The 10,581-nt window shown below is 40.8% G+C and overlaps 1 protein-coding gene across 1 annotated transcript; it reads right to left on the bottom strand.

Annotated features, from left to right (window-relative positions):
- Positions 1–2,342: 2,342 nt before the first annotated feature.
- Positions 2,343–7,737, bottom strand: GTF3C6 (general transcription factor IIIC subunit 6). The gene is made up of 6 exons (XM_083608699.1): positions 7,594–7,737; positions 5,307–5,387; positions 4,844–4,907; positions 4,068–4,112; positions 3,840–3,950; positions 2,343–3,173 (listed from the first exon to the last, which is right to left on the bottom strand). Exons 1-6 carry the CDS (start codon positions 7,639–7,641, stop codon positions 2,854–2,856), a joined length of 669 nt encoding a protein of 222 aa, XP_083464825.1. The 5' UTR covers positions 7,642–7,737; the 3' UTR covers positions 2,343–2,853.
- Between the last annotated feature and the right edge of the window lie 2,844 nt (positions 7,738–10,581).

Below are 10,581 nucleotides of genomic sequence, written 5' to 3'. Positions count from 1 at the left end.
CTTTTTAAATCCAGAAAAGCCTATGGAACAATAAGGTTGTTAGTCATTAAACATAAGGGCTTGTTTTTGCTGCTTCAGACTAGCACAACTACCCCTCTGGAAATCCTGTGGTTACCCAGATGTCAAACATACTAAATGCAATGGCACTTGCTTAGAGGAATGTGTACTTTGATGAATCCTTATCATTTAAGCAGGGGCAAAACTAGGCCCTATCGCACCTGGGTCAAATACCCATATGGCACCCCCCATGTGCATTAGCATACACACACAGGCTGGGAGCCTCAACTGCACCCCTCTGGAGGCTTCACTACAGCAAGAAACCTGGCTAGTCGTCGTCCCCCCACCATAGCTACTGCTATGCTTTAATGTATGTTGTTTTAAACTCAGTCAGGCTTACTTCCAAGTAGCATGCAATAGTGTTAGGCTTTATGCACACATTCTTGGCAGTAAGCTGCGCTGAACTCTGTGGGACATGTTTCTGTTGGAGCAGCCTCTCAGTAACCACGTTTGCTTCACCTCCCCCTCAGTATATAAAAAAGTGTGCTAAAACTAGCCAGGCACATGGATAATAGGGTTTTACATCTTTGAGAATAGTATTTATAGTGGCTTGTCTTTCTGTTGGGGATCAAAGTGCACCATCACATGCAAATCAGGCTCATTGTTTTATTCAAAGCTCTCAAATCAAGACTTTGATAATGTAAAAGAAGGCGCAAGTTGGCAGCCTCCAGGCAATGCTTGGTGTAGGTTTATAAGTGGCTCTAAGCATTATTTCAGGAGCTTTGCTGAAGTGATGCTTGAGTCAGTATTTTGCAACGTGTTCTTGGAGGTTCTAAGCATAACACTTTGAAAACAATTATATTTTATGTTAGTTCTCTTTTCAGCTTATGTTCTTGTTATGCAAGCCCCACAAGCCTTCCTAGCAAGTAGACAGGAAAATGCTGCAGAGCAGCCTTTGCCAACCTAGTGCCGCCCTGTTATCGTTGGATGACAACTCCCATCAACCCTGACCATTGGGCTAAGCTGGATGGGGCTGATGGGAGTTGGAATCTAAAACATCTGAAGGCCAGTAGCTTGGTGAAAGCTGCTGCAGAAAATTACATTACAGTCAGGTTACAGTAATACTTCAAAAGAGAACTCTCACACTATCATTAGACTGGGAGGTACCAAGTGATCATCTGGTGCTCCCAAGGTAATATAAACAGCTCGGAGGTTTGTCAGGCCAATTTCCCCCCAACACCTCCTTTGACATTCCATGTTGCCATGCCGTTTCGTTCTTGCTCCTTTTTAATTTGCAAGCCAATATTTTTCTGCAAGCTTGGGGAGTCTGCCAAATGTGTAGAAACCCTACCTTATCTGTGTGTGGCTCCACTTTGCTGTCCTGCTGATAAGCACGGGACTACCAAGCTCATTATTAGATATAGCAATGGTGAAGCAAATGAGAATATGGAGACACATTTCTTCACATGTGATCTGTAATTATATCAGTATATTATTATTTCATCATTGCTAGACATTGTAATACTTCTGTTACCTTGAATGGTAAAATTGACACTGAAAGGCAAAACAATCTAAGCAGAATGGATATTCTGAGCTGGGGGTGGGGGTGATTATATATAATTAGCAATTAACTGGAACACAGGGTACATGTTTATTTTAATTTGAAGGTTAAAACAGTGTCTAACCACAGGAGGCGAACACAATACTAACTCTTAATCTGTCCTTGTGGTATTGACCAAACAAGCACAAAGAAAAACAAAGCCATTTTGCTATGCTTGTTTGTTTTCAGAAACAAAGAAACAAATGGATATCTAGAATCACTAGCAAATGTTATGCACCGGACGGCGAGGGTAGTGGGCACAGGACATCTCTCTGACCAAAAACTGGAGATTGTGCTTGCTAAAGTTCTTTTGCAGCTGCTGGTGTTGCAAAAATTAGATTCATAAGAGCTGAAAAGATAAAAGCAGATGGTTAATTGCTCTGTTTTTTTCCTATTCAATCTTTTGCACTGGCAGTGCTTTCAAAAGAGATTCTAGTTAGTGTGTGGGGGGGAGCAACATTTATGTTTGCACATTGATATAGATATATATGTTTACGATCAATAGAACACAAAATTATGGATATCATATGTGTTTCTGACAGCATGCCACATCTTTTCCAAGGTAAGAAGCTGATGCAGAAAGTATAGATGCTGCAGGATATTTCTAACAATGGTGAACGTACCAATGATGCCCAATTCCTTGTGGGAGTGAAGCATAGCATGTGCGGAAGGAGAAAACACTTATTACATGTTTACAATAAATCCACTGCCTGTTCAACATATAAGATATAAATTTCAGTCTGCCTTTATGCTTGAAGACAGGAAACATTTATTTTACAACAGAAATTATAGAAGTAAAACTTTTAAATTGCTTCCACACTTGAGAAGAATCAGGAATGGGTTGACATTATTTCTTCCTCAGGCATAGCCCTCTGCTTTTCTGAGGCCAGGGATGTTAGACAAAGGCCAAAGTCCAGCATGTCTGGTGGACATGCCTCAGGCCTTACATTTACCTGATAGGATTTATTTTTTCCTTTGAATATCAGTTCCTTGCTGCACAACATGCTTTGCTGAGTTTTGGAAGTGGCTAATGGTGCAGTGTGGTCTTGTGGCGAGCGGAGAATCACCGAAAGTAAAAGGGCTTGTGGGGAACATGGACTTAGCTGCATAGTTCCTGATTTGTGAAAGATGACACTACTTGGCACTCAGATTTAGGGTCCAATTCTCCTATATGTGATGTAAACAAACCATCGGTCACAAAGAGTTCTCTAAGACAACGGTATACAACAATAAGAAGGTCCGTTAATTGTCATCTCTCAACTACAGTCTTTAGAAAAATGTGGAGAATTATCTGCAGTAATAACCTGACTGTCCTCTGAAGAAGAGTCCACTGCCTTGGAGGAGGCGGCATCCATAGGAGGGGCACCACCATCCCTTTCAATGTGTGGATGCATCTCAGGTTCAAAGGCCTGATCAATACTTCCTCTGTCACTGGCTTCTCCTTCAGATTCTTCTGCCATTTTGTCTTGGGACTCAGCTGCATCTTCTTCTTTCTCGTATAAGAAGTTGCAAATCATGTTAGGTCTGCTGTATGAGAAATCTTTGTCCTTAAGCTCTAGCCATTCCACACCACCACCTGACAGAGAAAGAGAGAGAAATCAGGAAGAAGATGAGTTGGGGACAGGATTTTAAAACTTTTTAAACTACAGTAGTATTAAATTCATTAGTCATATCTATTCTTTGTCTCTCCTTTTCCTTTGGTCCCTTCCCCTTTCTTTGTCAGTGCCTTGATTTAAATGGTAAGTTCTTCAGAGGAAAAGAGTGAATGTCATTCTATAAAGCGCAATCTATGCTAATGGTTGTATATAATCATCATCAATAGGAAGTTTTAGGGTTAATCATGTAGCAGTAGTTAAGGAATACATTCATATATGCCATAAGAATACCAGTTGAGGGAGATGGGGACATAAAGAGTTTTGCACATATTATTGATAGCAAACTTATAAACAGGCCTGGTATGTTACCAAGTCAGGGCTAGGATTTAACTGGGATCACTAAAACAAAGAACCAGAACCACAACTCCTTGTAGGCTCAGTTACTTCCAAGTGGAGTAGAAGTGGTGCCAAAAGGATATGTTTATGAACGAGGGAGGTTGAAAAGAAGTGAAGCAATCTGTATATACAGGAACTGGGCAAAGGAGGGTGATGAAGCAATGCATGACATGTAGAAATCTGGTGAGCATGCAAAATGGGATTTCTAGAAGGGGAACTATAGAAAGCAACAGCAATTTTCTCAGAACCACCTATGTTCTCTTCTCCTTCCTTCTTCTCAGTCAGGAGTGTCCGTGTCATGTTCAGCTTCTTCATTGTGTGGCATTTATATTTTAGCTGTATTTTTTGGTTGCCTTCTGCATCTAGTATAAGGAAAAATTACAGATTATTTTTAAGTGGTAACTTTACTCTTTGCAATGTTCCCCCTGCCTAAAGTTCTCTTGAGCTTTTGAAAAGCTTAGAACAAAAGTGTTCCTTACCATGATCTTCATTTTCTTCAAACACCAAACAGGTACCAAGAGTATCTGGGAATGAAAATGAACGTTTTGTTAAGGAAAGTGCAGGTTACCTTTTAAAAGAATAACACTCAAAAGAGCGGTATCTACTCTCGTTAAGCAATAGATTTAGAAGTTAAGTGTATGTAAAGTTATGGCCAGAAGAGCTGATTAGTTCATACAAGGGACTTTCGTTTGCTTGCTTCCTTTTTTCTTATTTAATCAGTTTACACCAATGCCATATTACAAACTTCTCAAAACTCCCCTCAATTTCAAAAGCAATTTGCAAACAGATATGGTAGCTAAAACTTGGATGTGAAAATTGTTGTCTGCTTTTAGTTAATGTTAACATCTCCTATGTTTGTATTTAGGTGTTTTTACTGTAATGTTATTAGAGAATTTATGGGTGAGATCCAACACTATGCCAGCAGATGCAACAGGACTTCCCCTACCTCATCTCCCCGCTGTGCCCCTCCCCTGCTTCCTTGCGTCCCCAACCCTAAGCAGATTTTGGGTGCGTGGGGGGAGGGGCTGCAGGAGGAAGGATAATTTCCATTTGTGCAAATTGAAGTTCATTGTGCAAGCAGGACACTTGAACTGGATATCAGCCTAAATGTATTTGCTTTTTCTCTGTGTGGAAAAACAGCAAAGGTATACTACTAATAAAAAATAATTCTGCCTTGGCTCACATGACTAGTTTTATTGTGCATTGGATCCTGGCTTATGAAAAGAAGTATAGGATTCATAAAACATTTTCTTACCTTCATATTCTCCAGCAAAAACATATCTGTCTACTTGCAAAATGGGCCTCTCTGTGTCTATTCCCTGCAAATAAGAAAAATAAGAGACACAGCTGCATTTAACAAAAAGATCATTAAATGCAAATACCTCCCAAGCAATTTTGACTCAAAGCGCAGCCTAAATTGCTGAAGTCTGTAACACTTATGAAAGGTTACAGATATCATTGTCATTCACAAAGAGCACGCAGTCTCTATTTTGACAGTGTTTATGTACCCTAAGCTGATCAGAACTTCCCACTTCGTGTGCACACAACAAAACGAAGACATGCACATTCTTCATACATGACAGTACTTCCTCCCACAACAACCGCAAACCAGACTATAGTAGGCAAAACACCTATATTGACTTTTGTAGGTTCTGAATAGAGGTTTGTTGTTCTTAACAAAAACTGCAAAGATGGAAATTTGTATTAATCACACTCACCAAAATCTTGCATTTGTTATCACATTTTTCCAGAAAGTCTGAATCAATTATTCCTGACAGTTCCACCATGACCAATTGTTCCTGGGGGCATAAAGTTTTAAAAATATATTTAAAACAATGTATTCATAAACTCAATCTCCCTTTCAGTCCAGCAGATGGAGCCCATCTGCAAATATATTACTGCTATACAACCACTTTCCAGGAGCACATATACAAACACATCCACCCAACCATCAACCTCTATGTTGAAATTGCATGCATTTATATTTTCAACCAAGTTTGTGATGCTATGGGAGAGCAAGACATCCACACATTCTTCTCCCCTCCAAGTTTCAGTAGATTGGATATCTCACATTAGTTAGTTTTGCTCTAATGCAATGAAAGTGATGTGCATCTTTCTCCAGTGCCAATTTGCAGCTGCAGTTGACTATTTCAAGTCTTATATTTGTTTCATTAAAAAATAAATAAATCTGTTGCCTTTACTTAATGGCTTTTCAAAATGTTTCACTGCTCTCACCAACTTAGGACATAGAAACAAAATCATAACAAATCAGTTTAGAGTAAGTATCAACTTCCGATTCTGTATTCCTAAGTAGTGCCCACTAGAACTGTTACTAATAAATATGCACCAACATATGCAAGGGGTAGACAAAAGCAATTCTACTCTTCTGAGTTATAGTAAAAGAAACATAAGATGCATTCATATTTATATTTTCAAACACCAGCAGTTTACTCCCACTTAATTCCAGCAGTAAATGACTTCACTATTGTACATTCTGCACTGCCATTTCAACCCAGAGTAAACTAATGCTGCCTCTTTCTGCTTTTTTCATAGGCTGACATAAAAGGTACTAGCACTCCCACATTTTGTTCCACCACCAAGTAGGGGAGTATGCAGGAGCTATATACAGTTTGAAAGTAGGTACACTCTGCTCCTTAACCATTTACATACAATGTTTCAACTATCCTGAGGGAGACAACATGAAAACTAATGATGGAAGATGCAGCTGTAGTTACTGTCACTGTTGGCCCAGAGTAACTCCTGCGGAACAGGGCCATGTTCAACACAATATCCAGCAGTAAAATGCCTGTTAAAATTCATTAATGTTTATTATCAAAGTAATAAAAGGGCATGTTTTTTGCCTTTCCTTTGGGGCTATATTCCAGGCAGTGGCGTAGCGTGGGTTGTCAGCACCCGGGCCAAGGCAAGTAATTTGCGCCCCCTAACCCGTGGATTTTAGCACTCGAGTCTCTTCCACTAGATTGCGAGTGCGCGCCGCCCCAGATGTTGCGCCCGGTGCGGCCGGCCCCCCCTGCTCCCCCCACGCTACGCCACTGATTCCAGGTGTACAACACATGCTTTGCCCATAAAAGGGCCAAGTTCAAAGCCGCATCTCAAAAGTTATGGAGCCGGGAAATATTCCTGTCTGAGATGGAGGGGAGCATGGACTTCCGGGAGGTAGACATTCTGTAGATCAGGACGGGAGCATGTGACCTTCCAGATTCCAACTCCCATCAACCCCAGGCACCACTGCCATTGGGATGGATAATGGGAGTTGTAGTTCAGCAGCGGCTGGCACTCTGCAGATGGACCAATATAACCTGACAGCACGTATAAGGTATACATGCATTCTTTTATACCATGAAGTAATCATTTTAGTGATACTGGATATGGACCAATGGAGGCAGAAGGCTTTTGAATATTAGGAGATCCAAGTGTTGCACCTATTTCACTACAGAGAATGGTGCTCCAAGACGCTCTAGTTCAGGCATCCCCAACTTTCGGCCCTCCAGATTTTTTTGGACTACAATTCCCATCATCCCTGACCACTGGTCCTGTTAGCTAGGGATCATGGGAGTTGTAGGCGAAAACATCTGGAGGGCCGCAGGTTGGGGATGCCTGCCCTAGTTTCACTTCGCAAGGTATGGAGAGATGAGTCATGGCATTAAACGCTGGCGATGACGAGACTAATACCAGTTACCAGGAATCGAGTCCGACCGAGCTCAGCAGAACTTATTTCCATGTAAATATGCGTATGTATCAGGTTGCCCTGAGGCAGCGCAATCCCCATCACCCATCCCTATGCGTCAGCCCGGGACTCCCAACGAACCCGGGACGCTGCTCCCACGGCTCTCGGCGCTACAAAGAAAGGCCCAGGCTGAACCACTGGCAGGCCGCTTTCTCTGCTCTGACCCCGCAGCGGGAGGGCAGCCAGCAGCCTCGTCGCGAGGTGAGCCGCGGAGCAAACCCCGCGGGGTGGGGGGAGAGCCCATTCCTGCCACCCACCTCCACCTCCACCTCTTCCCCGTCGCGGGGTCCTTCCACGGCCTCCATGCCGGTAGCGCCTCAACGAGTGTCACGTGATCCCCCTGCCGCCGCCGCCGCCGCCATCTTACGCAGGACCCTTTCGGCAAGAGCAGCGCCTCTGAGCAGGGACAGGAGAGCCGCGCAGTTCGCAGTCTTGGGGCGGTGGCTTCTGCTCAGAAGCAGCCGAGGGGGAGGCAGGTACAGTTCAGGCAGTCTAATGATGACTCATAATCCTCTAGAAAATGTTACTGGGGTGTTTTGTTTTTAAATATATATATCCTGACCTATAGAGAACTTTGGCGGGGAGCGGGAAAAAATGCTCGCTTGTATTTTCCGCCCTTTTAACATAAATGTGGTTCATTTCGCGGCTTTCCTGCTGTTTAGCGAAGTCCTTTCTGTTAACGACTGTTCCCTTCACTGGCCATCCTCTCGTCCCGGGTACGTTTTTAAATTTAAAGTATTTATATTCCGCTTTGCGTATAAAACTGCAAAGCACGGTGTAAAAATTAAGCCGCCCACTGTGCCATAGTAATAAAAATAACAAGACATCCAAAGGAAACGGACAAAACCTTAATGTTAGCGGCGTATTTTAGAACTAAAATAGGCGTTTTAAGAAGAGCTCTCTTATTTATTTTTCGTACCAGGTCATCAAGTATTAAGGTCAGTAGGCTGCTTTTTAAAATAGCAGCTGCTGGGAACACAAGCCAGTCATCCGTCAAACTAATTCTTTTAATCGTAAGATTGCAGTTTCACCTTCTCTTTTGATAAACTCTGCATGATCTCAGATGCACTCTCCCTTTTATCTTGATGGAAGTCATATACAGTATAAATAATGCTCTGAAAACCTGCACCCCCTACTAAACTATGTATTTTAATTACACTGTCTTGCTTCAAGACTTAGAATTTCAGCAGCACATAGGTAAATTAATCTCATAAGTTTTACACAAGCAGGGAAATAATTTAATACTGTTTCCTTGGTGAAGACAAGGGAGTAATTAGCAGCTGAGATTTCAGTACTGTACTAGCTCAACTTCATGAAAAACACAAAAACCAAACCAAACCAAGGCTGGTATGGGATGTTACATTCATAATAATAATAATGGTAAAGCTGGTTATTTATTTATTTGTGATGAGATACATACTTGAAGTGGAGAATAACACAAGAAATGAGAGAATAAAAGGAGTTGATCTTATTTTATTAATGCATATTTGATATTAAGCAATCTTATTTTGATTTAGTCAGGAATGTTACCAGTAGTGGCAAAGCCACAGGTATCATACACTTAATGTTACCTGAAATGAAATGAAATGAAATGAATTTGTTAATACGGTCATAGACCAGCTTCAATACACACAATATCACAGATCATAAAAAATATCAGGAATACAAGGGACAATATGCAATAACAAGAATTTAAATATAAAAATTAAAATTAATTGTTAGCGTGCCCCCTGTAATTAACATTTAGGGGATTGGACATTATGGAATACCACTTGCTTCCTGCGATTGATTGCAGACGCACAGAATTTAGCTACATTTAATGTAGTCTTGGGCTTCTTGTCCTCTAGCAGTAGTTTTAGACTATGGTATTCCGATTCTTTCCTAGACTTTTGCAAAACAGGTGTAATAAAAGTCAAACGTATATCCTCATAAAGACAACAACGTAATAGTACATGTGAAGCAGTTTCAACTTCCAACGAACCACAAGGACAGACCCGTGCTGTGTATGGTTTACCCTCAAATCTGCCCTGAAGTAAGGCAGAAGGGAGAACGTTAAATCTGGCGAGGGTAAAAGACTGTCTGTATTTGGGTACCTGAAGACCTGACAGATAGTTAGCTGGAGAGAAACCTCTCCCATGGTCCCTTATTGCTGGATGTTTGATCATTTCGCTCATGTGGCGACTATTTAGAACTGGCAAAAATGACACAGAAAATAAGAAATCAAAAAGACATAAAGTTTAATAAAGAATGGAATAAATTTATGACATACATGGAAAAAGAGGTAAAAAATCTAAAAATCACAGTAGGTGTGACGTAACACTTGTGACGTAAAGAGTTTTTTGAGGAAAAGAAACTGCAGATAAAAAATCATATAATATATTCTGAAACTGAGATGAAGGGAAGTCAATTAATGTTGTGTGTTATTTAGTTATTTAGTTAATGTAAGTTAGTTAGTTGGTGTTTTATGTTAGGTGATGTTTTTTCTTTTGTTCTTTTTATTATTATTATTTCTTTTATTTATGTACTCCTTTTTTGTATGTATGTGTTATGTATGTTTACTTCTTCACTTGTTTTAATGTTGGATGTAGCAAAATGAATTAAAACCAATAAAAAAAATGGAAAAAAAAGATCATTTCTCTCATGTGGCATTGTAGTTCTACGTCCCAGATACGCTGGCGAATTGTAGTCCTAGCTTTCTCGAAGCCTGTCGCTATCAGGGTCTGCTGTGGGATCCCCAAGCCTTTGAGCTTTTCCAGCAGTGTAGCTTTCCATCTGGATTGGTAGGTATCTAATAAGGTTAAAGGTGCCAGCCCAACCGGGAAGAAAATAAGCTTTAGCCAATAATGTTACCTGTATAGGGTGTTAAAAGGCAACTTGTGTACACAACAATGTAAGGGTATTGATATAAAACACCATTACTGTTATGGATTCTTAAGTGCTACTCCACAACAGGTTAGCAATACCTCCAAGATGTTGGTCTCCATTATCTATGTCCAACAGCAACAAGTTTCAAAATAAGTGCTTACCATCTATAATTTTAAATTTGCTTTTTTCTGTTGCCTGCCAGCAATGATTCAGTCTTATTATTTATTGCATTTATAACCCACCTTTTCTCTCAGATGAACTCGTTAGTGTACATATTGGTCCCCCTTATTTAATCCCCACAACCACCCTGGGATGCAAGTTAAGCAGAGGTAGTGACTGGCCCAAGGTCACCCTGTGAGCTTCATGACCAAGTGGGAATT

This window comes from Podarcis filfolensis (assembly GCF_964270895.1).
Source record: "Podarcis filfolensis genome assembly, chromosome: 3".
NCBI lineage: Eukaryota > Metazoa > Chordata > Lepidosauria > Squamata > Lacertidae > Podarcis > Podarcis filfolensis.
The sequence above is the reverse complement of the archived record's forward strand: the minus strand, read 5'-3'. Positions and strand labels throughout refer to the sequence as shown.

Coding starts and splice junctions, on each gene's coding strand:
- GTF3C6 (XM_083608699.1), bottom strand. CDS start 7,641: ATGGAGGCCGTGGAAGGACCCCGCGACGGGGAAGAGGTGGAGGTGGAG. Junction 3,951..4,067: donor TGAAGAAAATGAAGATCATG/GTAAGGAACACT, acceptor TCCTTATACTAG/ATGCAGAAGGCAACCAAAAA. Junction 3,174..3,839: donor GGAAGGAGAAGAGAACATAG/GTGGTTCTGAGA, acceptor TTTCTCTGTCAG/GTGGTGGTGTGGAATGGCTA.